Source organism: Haematobia irritans, chromosome 5 (assembly GCF_050003625.1).
Source record: "Haematobia irritans isolate KBUSLIRL chromosome 5, ASM5000362v1, whole genome shotgun sequence".
NCBI classification, from domain to species: Eukaryota; Metazoa; Arthropoda; class Insecta; order Diptera; family Muscidae; genus Haematobia; species Haematobia irritans.
In genome coordinates, this window is record NC_134401.1 from 21,124,498 (window position 1) to 21,140,020 (window position 15,523).

The 15,523-nt window shown below is 27.3% G+C and overlaps 1 protein-coding gene across 1 annotated transcript in view; it reads right to left on the bottom strand.

Annotated features, from left to right (window-relative positions):
* ena (ENAH actin regulator enabled) overlaps positions 1 to 15,523 on the bottom strand; it is a 195,494-nt gene that overhangs the window by 92,874 nt on the left and 87,097 nt on the right. Inside the window, exon 3 of the mRNA XM_075313604.1 lies at positions 3,703 to 4,676. Within this exon, the coding sequence (XP_075169719.1) occupies positions 3,703 to 3,707 (5 nt within the window). The 5' untranslated portion in view covers positions 3,708 to 4,676. The remainder of the gene's footprint in view (positions 1 to 3,702; positions 4,677 to 15,523) is intronic.

Below are 15,523 nucleotides of genomic sequence, written 5' to 3' on the forward strand. Positions count from 1 at the left end.
ATAGAAAATTTTCTCAAAATTCTGATTTCTATAGAAAAAATTTTCTCAAAACTTTACTTCTATAGAAAAATATCTCAAAATTGTATTTCTATAGAAAATTTTCTTTCTATTTCTACGTTTCCATACACCATAAAAATAACTGGTAATGATAGGCTAATAAATAATGCCATTATATCATTACATGTACTACGGTACACTATGTGTACTTCGTACAGACAATCAGTCTAAATGCGCATCACAGATGATATATGCATTTAAAAACAAAACGACTGAACGAAAACAACAAAAACAATGGAAACAGGCAGCATACGGCCATCGAATGTCATTGTATGGCATTCAATCTCCAGTAAATCAGTTGCCGACGGCAACATACTGGAGTGGTGTAATTGGAAGGTGAAAATGTTTTCTACTGCATTTCTTTTTTTGGACATGTTGGATTGGCTTAAGCTCGTTCTTTGCAATATAAGAATGACTTACCAACATAGTCTAATAATTGAGATCAGTAGATCGTCCAATAAAGGGAACTGATGAGGATGTGGAAATCCGAAACAGCTGTCTTCCCAACCATTTTGGACAACATTTTCACGTTTCCATACACCATAAAAATAACTGGTAATGATAGGCTAATAAATAATGCCATTATATCATTACATGTACTACGGTACACTATGTGTACTTCGTACAGACAATCAGTCTAAATGCGCATCACAGATGATATATGCATTTAAAAACAAAACGACTGAACGAAAACAACAAAAACAATGAAAAATTTTATTTCTATAGGAAATTTTCTCAAAAATTTTATTTCTATAGAAAATTTTCTCAAAAATTTTATTTCTATAGAAAACTGTCTCAAAATTATGATTTTTATAGAAAATTTTCTCAAAACTTTATTTTTATAGAAAAGCTTCCTAAAGTGTTAATTTCTATAGAAAACTTTCTTAAAATTTTACTTCTATAGAAAACTTTCTCAAAATTTTATTTCTACAATATTTTGACAAAATTTTATTTCTATAGAAAATTTTCTCAACATTTTATTTCTATAGAAAATTTTGTCAATTTTTTTTTTCTATAGAAAATTTTGCCAAAATTTTATTTTTATAGAAAATTTTGCCAAAATTTTATTTCTATGGAAAATTTTGTCAAAATTTTATTTCTATAAAAAAATTTTGTCAAAATTTTATTTCTATAAAAAATTTTGCCAAAATTTTATTTCTACAGAAAATTTTGTCAAAATTGTATTTCTATAGAAAATTTTGCCAAAATTTTTTTTCTATAGAAAATTTTGTCAAAATTTTATTTCTATAAAAAATTTTGTCAAAATTTTATTTCTATAGAAAATTTTGTCAAAATTCCATTTCTATAGAAGATTTTGTCAAAATTTTATTTCTATAGAAAATTTTGTCAAAATTTTATTTCTATAGAAAATTTTGTCAAAAGTTTATTTTTATAGAAATTCTATAGAAAATTTTCTCAAAATGTTATTTCTATAAAAAAGTTTGTCAAAATTTTATTTCTATAGAAAAGTTTGTCAAAATTTTATTTCTATAGAAAATTTTGTCAAAATTTTATTTCTATAGAAAAATTTCTCAAAGTTTATTTTTATAGAAATTTTATAGAAATTTTGTCAAAATTTTATTTCTATAGAAAATTTTCTCAAAATGCTATTGCTATAGAAAATTTTCTCAAAATGTTATTTCTATAGAAAATTTCTAAAAAATAATTTAGTTCTATAGAAAAATTTCTCAAAAGTTTATTTTTATAGAAATTCTACAGAAATTTTGTCAAAATTTTATTTCTATCGAAAATTTTGTCAAAACTTTATTTCTATAGAAAATTTTCTCAAAATTTTATTCTATAGAAAATTTTGTCAAAATTTTATTCTATACAAAATTTTGTCAAAGTTTTATTTCTATAGTAAATTTTGTCAAAATTTAATTTCTATAGAAAATTTTGTCAAAATTTTATTTCTATAGAAAATTTTCTTAAAATTTAATTTCTATAGCAAATTTTCTTAAAATTTTATTTCTATAGAAAATTTTTTTGGAAGCTCGTTTTTACTAGGAAATATATACAATATTTTTTTCGAGTGTAAACGCAACAAATAGCAATGGTCCTTCGAGTATGTTCAAGCGTGTATGTATTTGCAAAATGTTATTGAAGAATTTGTGAAGTTTTAATACGACACTTATAAGAGTCGCAATACTACTACCAACCATAACACATGATGCCCTCACACAATGTTGGTTGGGGGGATGATGATGATGATTGCCACGTCTGCCCCCCATCCACCTTAGAATATTTTATACGACAACAGTGTGGGGCCAAACGACCTCACCTAAGCGAGTAATCAGTGGGTCATACAACAAATAATTCACATGTTTATACGATTTTGCCAGAAAATAAAGCGGAAAATAAGGAAATATAAAATACGTGCCACAAACGCGGCAAAAAGGAAAAGAATCCATGTTAGAAGTTGGTTTCTATAGCTGAAACACTATGTTATCATTTGAATTTAGCTTATATTTAATACAATAAAACAAAAATGTGATAGCTTGCTTAGGGTATGATTGTGAAGTGTTGGCTCCTCGCCGCCATTCCATGGAGCGAGAAGATATAGGAAAATTCTGAAAACTGTGATAATGGGTTTTCATCAAAAATAGGGAAAACTAAATAATAACAAAAGAGTAGGTATTTGTTATAGCTTTCCTTAAAGTTTTCCTTGTAACAGAATAACGCACCCTTGGCATATGATTTACTAACGAAATTAAGAGGAATTGAAAACAATAATGACTTTGACAACGTTATGTGAAAAAAGCAAATCTATGTTGTATCATTAATGTCAAACTCTTGTCTTTGAAAAATAACAATTTGTCTTTGTCGAGCATTTGACGATTCAGCCCCTCCTAGGCAATACACCAGGAAAAATAGAAATGCAGACATTTTTTTTTTCTATTTCAACCACGAAATTAATTGATCCAATTAATTTTTTAATTGAAATGTCGTCAATCACGGAATGATAGTGTCAATCACAGTTTTAATTGGGCATAAAAAAATACTTGATTAAATAATTTATTGATTTTTTTGAAATTTATAATAATTTTTTTAATTAACTCAATTAAAAATTTAATTGATGTTGATTGCAAAACTCAATTAATTTTTTAATTAAAAACGCAACTAATTTCAATTTTAATAATTGGTTAAAAATTTTATTATTGCAATAAAATTTTTAATTAAAAATTAAAAAAAAAAAAATTCAATCGTTTTTAACTGACGTAATTTTCATCAGTGTATATCAAACGAAAATGGAATGTTCCAATTTAAGGCCCATAGTTTTTCATCAAACCTACATGTAAAAAACCCCTATTCTAATTTGACTTCCTTTTTGTAGATTTTGCATATATTTTTGTTTTTTTTTTCCTCTTTGCGAGTGCAAGAGGGCTCCGCCAAAGAGCAAAGAGTAAGGCAACAGGATTAGCAAATGGGAAAACCCAGTGCACAATTCCTTAGAGGAAAATAAAGAACAAAAAATAAATAAAAACAAATACCAAAAAGGTAAATAAAAATGTTAAAGAAAAAAAAAACATATATCAATGTCAAAATGTCCTACTCTTTGGTAATGGAAGAATTAAACATTTTGTCTTTTACATTAATATTTGCTTATTAATAATATTACATATAAATTATATAATAAATACTTACGTCATTTTGTTGTAAAATTATGTTAAAATCTTGTTGTAAAATATTGAATGATTTTTTGTTGTTACTTTAGACGATGATTATAACTATGCGACAGCAATTACAAGGAATAGTAGAATGTTTGGCGACGTTTAAGTGTTGACATTGAGATTGGGAGAGCGAGAGAGTGATTTTTTAAGAAACAAAACAACAACGATTTAGCTTCACAACAGAGTGCGGCAATATAAAAATTTTTCCCGTTGCTTAACGATGAATGGTAGTGTGGTGGTGTTGTATATTTCTTTTATATAGATATTCGTTTAATTATATTATACAAAATACTACTTTTCATGGATATCTAAAGATATATAAAATCTAATGCAGATCGTTTAAAAAAATCGCTTTGCTGTTGAACTTTTTTTTTTTGTAATACAAAGTGTAATTGGTTGGTATCGTCTTTGTTTTTGTTGATCTCTTTTTCGTTGAATGAGTGGTGAGTGAGTTTTGTATCTCTCTCTGTGGCTGATTCGATTAATTTCTCTTCTCTTAGTAATATGCTATTATTATGTTTGTTGTTGTTGTTTCCGTTATTGTATTTTATTATGGATTATGTTAACGAATACTATTGCGTTGCTGCTTATATTTATAATATATAATTTTTATATATATATATTTATTTTAATATATTTTTATTTTAATATATATTTATTTTAATATATGTGTTGGTGTATATATATATAGCAGTTGTTGTAGTAAGACTTTTGGTTGGTTTATTCAAGTTATTGTTGTTGTATTTTTGCTCTCTTTTTACGCCATACACTTGTGGTTGTTGTATTAAGATTAGATTCTAGTCTTTACGTTGTTGTTGTTGTTATTGTTATTATTTTGTTGCTTATTATTATATCCTTGGTTGAGAGATGCTTAGTAGTTGTGGTAATTCTAATAAAAAACGCCTATTGTTGCTTGGGGGATTTGTTTTCTATTTTATGTTATGAGATCTGAAATGAGACAAAGTAAAAAAAAAACAAATCATCAGATTTTATAAGGAATTCATGGAATATATAAAAAATATTTTTAAAAAATTTTACAAAAACAATTATATACAGCAGTAAGTTCGGCCAGGCCGAATCTTAAATACCCTCCACCATGAATCAAACTATTATATAGTTCCCTTTGAAAATGTCCTGGGGGGGGGGGGGGGGGTTTGATGACTGATATTCTCCCAAACAGATCATTTCAACCAGTACGCTTCCCAAAGATAAAATTAAAGATTTTACCTATGAAGACTAGATCAGATTCTGGATTTTTAAGAACCGTCTTTTGTTTGAGTTTTGAGAGGAATCATAAACATCGCTTGTAAGTGTGCAAGAAAATTGTGAAATAACGCCTTGAGTTGAAATCTAAAATCTGTAGATTTTTAACCCCATTATTTAAATGATTACGATAAGTAAAATCTTGAAATTTTACATTCAGTTTCAAGCAGTCGTGGAGGCATTACCAAATGGACTGATAAAAACTAAATCCTATACGCGTTTTTGTGGGTCTAAAATTCCAGCATATTTACAATTTCAGGCAAATCGGATAAAAATTACGGTTTCCAGAAACCCAAGAAGTTAAATCGGGAGATCAGTCTTATGGGGGCTATGCCAAAAACATGGACGGATACACACAATATTCAGCACATCTAATTGTAGTTCTAGAATTTAGAACCAAACTGTACCGATACACAATATATTCGGCACACCTATTTACAGTCCAAAAAACTCTAGATTTCCAATTTCAGGCAAATTGGATAAAAACTCCGGTTTCTAACAGCCGAAGAAATAAAATCGGGATATCGGTCTACGAGGGGGCTACAGTAAACCATGGACCGATACCCACCATTTTCGCAACACCTCTTTATGGTCCTAAAATACCTGTAGATTTCCAATTTCAGGAAAATTGGATAAAAACTACGGTTTATATTAGCCCAAAACCCCAAATCGGGATGTCGTTTTATATGTGAACTATATCAAACCATCGACCGATACCCACCATTTTCGCAAGACATCTTTATGAGCCTAAAATTTTTCTAGATTTCCAATTTCAGTCAAATTGGATAAAAACTACAGTTTCTATAAGCCCATGACCCCAAAACGGGTGATCAGTCTATATAGGGGCTATATCAAAATATGGACCGATACTAACCGTTTTCGGCACACCTCTTTATAGTCTTAAAATACCTCGAAATTTCTAATTTAAGGCAAATTTGGATAAAAACTACGTTTTCTAGAAGCCCATGAAGTAAAATCGGGGAGATCGGTATATTTGGCAGCTATATCAAAACATGAACCGATACACGCCATTTTCGGCACACTTATTTGTTGTCTTTTCTAATTTCAGACAACTTTGATGAAAACTATTAATTTTAGAAGCCAAAGACACATCTTTATGGTTCTAAAATACTTCTAGATTTCAAATTTCAGGCAAAATGGATAAAAAACTACGGTTTCTATAAGTCCAAGACCCCAAACCTGGAGGTCCGTTTATATGGGGACTATATCAAAACCTGGACCGATATAGTCCATCTTCGAACTTCACCCACCTGCAAAATTTCAGCACGATAGCTTCATTATTGAAGACTATAGCGTGATTACAACAGACAGACAGACAGACGGACATGGCTATATTGTCTTAAAAATTCTCCCTGATCAAGAATATATATACAGTATATAGTCGGAAATCGAAAGTTCGACAAAACGGTATCTATGGTGGTGGGTATAAATATAATATTCAATTGATTAACTCGTTTAAAAAAAATCTTTGCCTACTTTTAGGCGACGCATGTTCACCGAAAACAATATGGTAAAAAAGGGGAAAAATGGTCACAAATATAATATTCGACTTCGAAGACGGGAGTTTGGATCAAAATTTATTATTAATAGTAATATAACGTAAATAAAGTGCCACTGATAAAAATAATATTCAATTGATTAACTCGTTTTATCACTTAAATAAATACAAGTTACTTTGCATACTTTTAGGCGACGCATGTTAATAGAAAACACTATGGTAAAAAATAGAAAAAATGCTCACAAATATAATATCCGACTTCGACGACGGGAATTTGGATAAAAATTCAATGCACTGTGGCACTGAAAAATATATTTATTTATTTATATATTTATAATATTTATAACCATAATAAATTATGAATATAAATAATGACAGAAGGTAGCGTAACTGAAAAAAAATAATATTCAGTTGATTAACTCGGTTTTTTACATAAATAAAAACTTCTTTGCATACTTTTAGGCGACGTATGTTCACAGAAAACATTATGATTTTGGGATTATTCGTTTGGCTTGAGGTCATGGCCTAATGAAAAATGCTGGTGTTGTTGTTTTTCATTACTTTTTTATTGAAATGTTGCTGTTCTCGGAAATAATATTCAGTTGATTAACTCGGTTTTTTACATAAATAAAAACTTCTTTGCATACTTTTAGGCGACGTATGTTCACAGAAAACATGATTTTGGGATTATTCGTTTGGCTTGAGGTCATGGACTAATGAAAAATGCTGATGTTGTTGTTTTTCATTACTTTTTTATTAAAATGTTGCTGTTCTCGGATATTTCGATACACCATCGGTGATCATCTTCAGCGAGATATTATATTTTACAATGTTATAGAATTTCTCCTTACAAAGCTCATGTCTAGCTTTGTTTAGTTAGACATGAGCTTTGTAAGGAGAAAGTCCATAACTTTGTAAAATATAATATCTCGCTGAATATGATCACCGATGGTGTATCGAAATATCAGAGAACAGCAACATTTCAATAAAAACAAGTAAGGAAAGTCTAAAGTCGGGCGGGGCCGACTATATTATACCCTGCACCACTTTGTAGATCTAAATTTTCGATGCCATATCACATCCGTCAAATGTGTTGGGTTCTATATAAAGGTTTGTCCCAAATACATACATTTAAATATCACTCGATTTGGACAGAATTTGATAGACTTTTACAAAATCTATAGACTCAAAATTTAAGTTGGCTAATGCACTAGGGAGGAACACAATGTTAGTAAAAAAAAATATGGGAAACATTTAAATCTGAAGCAATTTTAAGGAAACTCCGCAAAAGTTTATTTATGATTTATCGCTCGATATATATGTATTGGAAGTTTAGGAAAATTAGAGTCATTTTTACAACTTTTCGACTAAGCAGTGGCGATTTAACAAGGAAAATGTTGGTATTTTGACCATTTTTGTCGAAATCAGAAAAACATATATGTGGGAGCTATATTTAAATCTGAACCGATTTCAATCAAATTTGGCACACATGACTATATTACTAATTGTACTCCTAGTGCAACATTTCAAACAAATTGGGCCAAAACTCTGGCTTCTGGGGCCATATAACTCCATATGGGGCGAAAAATATATATGGAAGCTATATCTAAATCTGAACCGATTTCAATGAAATTTAGCACATGGGAGCTATATCTAAATCTGAATCGTTTTCAACCAAATTTGGCACGCATAGCTACAATGCTAAATCTACTCCCTGTGTAAAATTTCAACCAAATTGGGCCAAAACTCTGGCTTTTAGGACCCTATTAGTCCATATCGGGCGAAAGATATATATGGGAGCTATATCTAAATCTGAACCGATTTCAATCAAATTTCGCACACATGACTATACTACTAATTGTACTCCTAGTGCAAAATTTCAACCAAATCCGGCCAAAAATCTGGCTTCTGGGGCCATACAAGTTCATATCGGGCGAAAGATATATATGGGAGCTATATCTAAATCTGAACCGATTTCTTCCAAAATCAATAGGATTCTATTCTGACCCATATTAGGAACATGTGCCAAATTTGAAGGCGATTGGACTTAAATTGCGACCTAGACTTTGATCACAAAAATGTGTTCACAGACAGACGGATGGACGGACAGACGGACATTGTTATATCGACTTAGGGACCCACCCTTAGCATTATTGCCAAAGACACCATGTGTCTATCTCGTCTCCTTCTGGGTGTTACAAACATATGCACTAACTTATAATACCCTGTTCCACAGTGTGGCGCAGGGTATAAAAAGTAATGAAAAACAACGACACCAGCATTTTTCATTAGTCCATGATTTCAAGCCAAACGAATAATCCCAAAATTGTAAAATTCCAAAGGTCAACTAAACAGAAAACATTATGGTAAAACAGGGGGAAAATGCTCACAAATATAATATTCGATTTCGATGACGGGTTTTTGGATCAAAATTTATTATCATTAGTATTATAATGTAAATAAAAAGTGACACAGTATAATATAACTTCCCTCAACTGTAGGTACTTGCAATGCAATCCTCAGGAGATTAACACGCTTCATCTAATATAAAAAAAATTGTTGCATACTTTTAGGCGATACAGGTATCCATTGAACACATTGCAGTAAAACAAAAGGGAAAATATTCGACTCTGAAACTCGATTAGAAGAATTTCGTTCTTTTTTTCCCTAATCCTAAAAGGATCAAAACATATTACAATATAATGTAAATAAACAATGGCACTGTATGATAAAAAGGTTGTACAAAAATGTAAGAACAAATAATGTAAGTGACACAATAAAAAAAGGCGCAAGAGTATAATCGCTTGAAAAAAAGGGTCAAATTTGCCATGAAAGAAACACAAGTATAACACTGATGTGGTATTACAATGGACAGAATAGTCTAAGTGATCCTGAACCTAACCTATCTTTTCTAACTTCTTTTGGACATGGAGTCATGCCCAATTTGTGGCCGATTCTTCAATCGATGTCTATATATTATATCAGTCGACTCGGAACAAGGAAAATCCGACTCATTTATTCAACATACTCTGAACTTACCTACAATTCTCGTTGAGGTTATAATTAATGAGTTTGACTGTGTTACCCAAAAAAATCTATTAAAAGCTATGTTGTATAAAAATATCTAACTAATTGAAATCCTTTTTTAACTAAGCCATTCCAATTTAAAGAAAAACAATCCTGTTTAAAACTCACAACAATTAGTCTGCAACATCGTCCTTGCAATTTGCTGTGCTACTTTTCATACTATCTTGCTTCGAATATTGGCCAGCATTAGCCAATTCCCTAAGTACAATAACCTTTGAATTTGTCTGTGAACACCCTCCTGCAAAACAAAAAACTACCATAGAAAAACATTAAGGCTTAGCAATGCTCAATGGTAACTTGGTGCTACTGGAAACTTCTAGTAAAGGCAAGCAAATGAAAGGGAATCAAGAACGGATTCAGTAAAATAGACATTTTCTATACAAAAGAAAAGAATAACAAAAACCCACTTTTTTCTGTTTTTTCTCCCATGGAGATTTGCAAATGTCAGCCAAAAACAAATATTTATTGTGCTGCCTAACAAAACGAAAAAAAATAATGAAATATGTCGCTTTGGTTATATCGGTTATATCTATTACAAAATATTCTAGGACTAAATAAGCCAACAAATAGAGTTTAAATAGTTTTTAAATGAACAAACCATTGTTGGAAGAGCAAAATATTGATTTATTGCATTTTAAATGGACGTTCCATTTATTTCAAAACATTCAGCTAATGGAGGTCATGAGACTTTTTTTAAATAAAAAAAACTATTTGGCAAAACCCAAGGAAACCAATGGCTTTAAGTTACAAAAAAACAACAAAATATCAATAAATGTTAAACGATGAAGTCTTTAATGATGCAACGTAACATATTTGCACAACACAATAAATATGTTCCTTAATAACATGAAAATTTTCATTATGCAACAGAAAATTCAATAGCAAATATCGAAGACCCATCTGTGTTTTCGATACAAAATTTTCTATACAACTAAAAATGTTGACAAAATTTTCTATAAAAATAAAATTTTCTATAGAAATACAATTTTGACAAAATTTTCTATAGAACTGAAAATTTTGACAAAATTTTCTATAGAAATAAAATTTGGACAAAATGTTCGAAAGAAATAAATTTTTAAAAAAATTTTCTAAAGAAATAAAATTTTGAGAAAATTTTCTATAAAAAAGTTTGGCAACATTTTCTATAGAAATGAAATTTTGACAAAATATTCTATAGAAATAAAATTTTGAAAAAATTTTCTATAGAAATTATTTTGACAAAATTTTCTATAGAAATAATTTTGACAAAATTTTCTATAGAAATAAAATTTGGACAAAATTAGAACAAGAAATAAATTTTTTAAAAAATTATCTATAGAAATAAAATTTTGAAAAAAATTTCTATAGAAACAAAATTTTGGCAATTTTTACAAAATTTTCTATAGAAATGAAATGTTTACAGAATTTTCTATATAAATAAAATTTTCTATAGAAATAAAATGTTGACAAAATTTTCTATAGAAATAAAATATTGACAAAATTTTCTATAGAAATAAAATTTTGCGAAAATTTTTTATAGAAATAAAATGTTTCTATAGAAAACAAAATGTTGACAAAATTTTCTATAGAAATAAAATTTTGACAAAATTTTCTATAGAAATAAAATTTTGACAAAATTTTCTTTAGAAATACAATTATAGCAAATTTTTCTATACAAATAAAATTTTGGCAAAATTTTCTATAGAAATAAAATTTTGGAAAAATTTTCTATAGAAATAAAATTTTGGCAAAATTTTCTATAGAAATAAAATTTTGACAAAATTTTCTATAAAAATAAAATGTTGAAAAAATTTTCTATAGAAATAAAATCTTGACAATATTTTCTATAGAAATAAAATTTTGACAAAATTTTCTATAGAAATAAAATTTTGACAAAATTTTCTATAGAAATAAAATATTGACAAAATTTTCTATAGAAATAAAATTTTGCGTAAATTTTTTATAGAAATAAAATGTTTCTATAGAAAACAAAATGTTGACAAAATGTTCTATAGAAATAAAATCTTGACAAAATTTTCTATAGAAATAAAATTTTGACAAAATTTTCTATAGAAATAAAGTTTTGACAAAATTTTCTATAGAAATAAAATATTGACAAAATTTTCTATAGAAATAAAATTTTGCGAAAATTTTTTATAGAAATAAAATGTTTCTATAGAACACTTTCTATAGAACTGAAAATTTTGACAAAATTTTCTATAGAACTTAAAATTTTGACAAAATTTTCTATAGGAATAAAATGTTGACAAAATTTTCTATACAACTTAAAATGTTGACAAAATTTTCTATACAACTTAAAATTTTGACAAAATTTTCTATAGAAATAAAATTTTGCGAAAACTTTCTATGGAAATAAAATTTTGAGAAAATTGTCAATAGAAATAAAATTTTGACAAAATTTTCTATAGAAATAAAATTTTGACAAAAGTTTCTATAGAAATAAAATTTTGCGAAAATTTTCTATAGTAATAAAATTTTGCGAAAATTTTCTATAGTAATAAAATTTTGAGAAAATTTTCTATAGAACTTAAAATTTTGACAAAATTTTCTATAGAAATAAAATCTTGAGAAAATTATCTATAGAAATAAAATGTTAACAAAATTTTGTATAGAAATAAAATTTTAACAAAATTTTCTATAGAAATAAAATTTTAACAAAATTGTCTATAGAAATAAAATTTTGACAAAATTTTCTATAGCAAAAATTTGACAAAATTTTCTATAGAAATAAAATTTTGACAAAATTTTCTGTAAAACTACAATTTTGACAAATCCTTCCCTAGAAATAAAATTTTGACAAAATTTTGTACGGATATAAAATGGTAACATTTTCTATGGGACTGAAAATTTTGACAAAATTTTCTATAGAACTTAAAATTTTGACAAAATTTGTTATAGAAATAAAATGTTGACAAAATTTTCTATAGAAATAAAATTTTGAAAAAATTTTCTATAGAATTAAAATTTTGAGAAAATTTTCTATAGAAATAAAATTTTCACAAAATTTTCTATAGAAATAAAATTTTGACAAAATTTTCTATAGAAATAATTATTTTGACAAAATTTTCTATAGAAATACAATTTTGAGAAAATTTTCTATCTATTCGCAGTCGTATGATTTGGCACCAATCAAACATAAGTAAAGAACAAAACTTCTAACATAACTTTTCTCCGTGCACATTAAATCCATCCTTGTTTGGCCTCTACTGGGGCTTTGACTACAACATATCGGTTACCCAATGTGGCCCAGAATAACAATAACAAATGGAGTTTTGGTGCAATTGATTGAAGTCGCATTTGTTTTTCGATTTTTCTTTTCTTTATTTCATCCCAAAAAACCTGTATTTCCCCACACTTTTTCCTGGAAAATAGGGATGACAATACATGGGATATAAATAAATATTGGGATTTAAAAAAAAATATTGGGAATTCCATAGTCTTTTCTGTTATTGATATCAAGATTTTGCATGGATGAGTACGATGCAAGAAGACATTAATAGATAATATTAGGTAGATAGCTACCAGCATTACCGTTAAACATTTCTAAAGAGTGGCACAAAAAGTGCCAATAGCCAAAAACGATGGCACTCATTTACAAACAAAGAGCACACTTTTTATATAAAAAATAACAATAAAACACATATATATCAGAGTTTTACGGAGAATTATGAAATTTTTTTTTAATCTACCACTTAATTGAATTTATCCAATACATCAAATTTTCTTTGCATACTTTTAGGCAGAACGCGTGTTCACAAAAAAGAGGGAAAAAATTCTTACAAATATAATATGTATTCGAATCTTTAAATCGATTTTTTATTAAAACTACGGAAATGACCGTAATATTAGCGGAATTTTGGATTAAAATTTATTGAAAATAAATAGAGGCACAGTATAGAAAAAAGCTGGTACAAAGATGTAAAACAAAAACAAAGTGTCACAATAGAATCACCACTTGAAAAAAGTGGCAAATTTGACTCTAAAGAGACACAACGGTAAACCTGATCTGCACGAGATAAGCTTCATGTATTTTCGAGACATTAGTTTTCTCAACTATCTAGTCAATATTCCCACGCTTATCAGGATATATTTTCCCTTGAATATTGCGATATTTTTTTTTTAAATCCCAGATCTTGAATGACATCCCTAATGCATGAAGTGGCAATTGTTATGCGGAAAACATTTGTGCCATTCTGCATGTTTCGATCGTATTTCCATTTTCCTGTTCGAATTTTTTCTTTTATTCTATTCTACTTTTTCGTTGAAGTTGTTGAACTATTACGTGGAAGTATGTGAACCAAGTGATTTTTTTTTTTTTGTAAATTAGAGTTTCCCTTGAGAAGCCACAAATATGTTGTAATACTAACTCACATTAAACCTTAGGCATTGGATCAAAAACATGTTTGCATACATTGGAAAAAGCGATAGTAAAAGCACGGAGTATGGAAATAAATTTCTTTTACAATTTTTTTTGTGCCAACTTTACTCTCCAAAATGCCACATACGCAAAAGTCCAAAGGATTCAGTTCCGGAGAACTTGGTGGCCATTGTGGAAGAGTCCAGTGGAAACTTCTAGGGCCTGCGGCCGAAATGTTTTTGCGACTAACTTGCGTTGTGGGTAAAATTTAAAATTTGAAGAAATTCTGAACTATTTTCTCCCCTTTTTTTAGTTAATCTAACTGGCGTACGCAACAGGTTATTAAATTCAAAGAGACTTTTTCAAAAAATCTTATTTCTTAGAAAATTTTGTCAAAATTTTATATCTATAGAAAACCTTCTCAAATATTTATTTCTGTAGAAAATTTTGTCATTTTTTTTCTATAGAAAAGTTTGTCAAAATTTTATTTCTATAGAAAATTTTGTCAAAATTTTATTTAAATAGAAAATATTGTCAAAATTTTATTTCTATAAAAAATTTTGTCAAAATTTTATTTCTATAGAAAATTTTTGCAAAATTTTATTTCTGTAGAAAATGTTGTCAAACTTTTATTTGTATAGAAAATTTAGTCAAAACTTTCTATAAAAAATGTTCCTATAGAAAATTTTTGCAAAATTTTATTTCTATAGTAAATTTTGTTAAAATTTTATTTCAATAGAAACTATTGTCAAAGTTTTATTTCACTAGAAAATTTTGAGAAAATTTTATTTCTATAGAAAATTTTGTAAAAATTTGATTTCTATAGAAAATTTTTTCAAAATGTTATTTCTATTAAAAATTTTGTCAAAATTTTATTTCTATAGAAAATTTCTCAAAATTTTATTTCTATAGAAAATGTTCTCATAATTTTATTGCTATAGAAAATTTGGTCAAAATTTTATTTCTAAACAAAAGTTTTCACAAAATTTTAATTCTATAGAAAATTTTCTCATAATTTTATTTCAATAGAATATTTTCTCATAAATGTATTTCAATAGAAAATTTTTCTCAACATTTTATTTCTATAGAAAATTTTTGTCAAAATTTTATTTCTATAGAAAATTTTGTCAAAATTTTATTTCTATAGAAAATTTTCTCAAAATTTTATTTCTGTAGAAAATTTTCTCAAAATTTTATTTCTATGGAAAATTTTGTCACAATTTTATTTCTATAGAAAATTTTGTCAAAATTTTATTTCTATATAAAAAATTTCTCAAAATTTTATTTCTATAGAAAATTTTGTTTCTATAGAAAATTTTCTCAAAATTTTCTCATAATTTTATTTCTATAGAAAATTTTGTCACAATTTTATTTCTATAGAAAATTTTGTCAAAATTTTATTTCTATAGAAAATTTTGTTTCTATAGAAAATTTTCTCAAAATTTTCTAAAAATTTTATTTCCATAGAAGATTTTCTAAAAATTTTATTTCCATAGCAACTTTTTTCAAAATTTTATTTCTATAGGAAATTTTATTAAAATTTTATTTCTATAGAAAATTTTGTCAAAA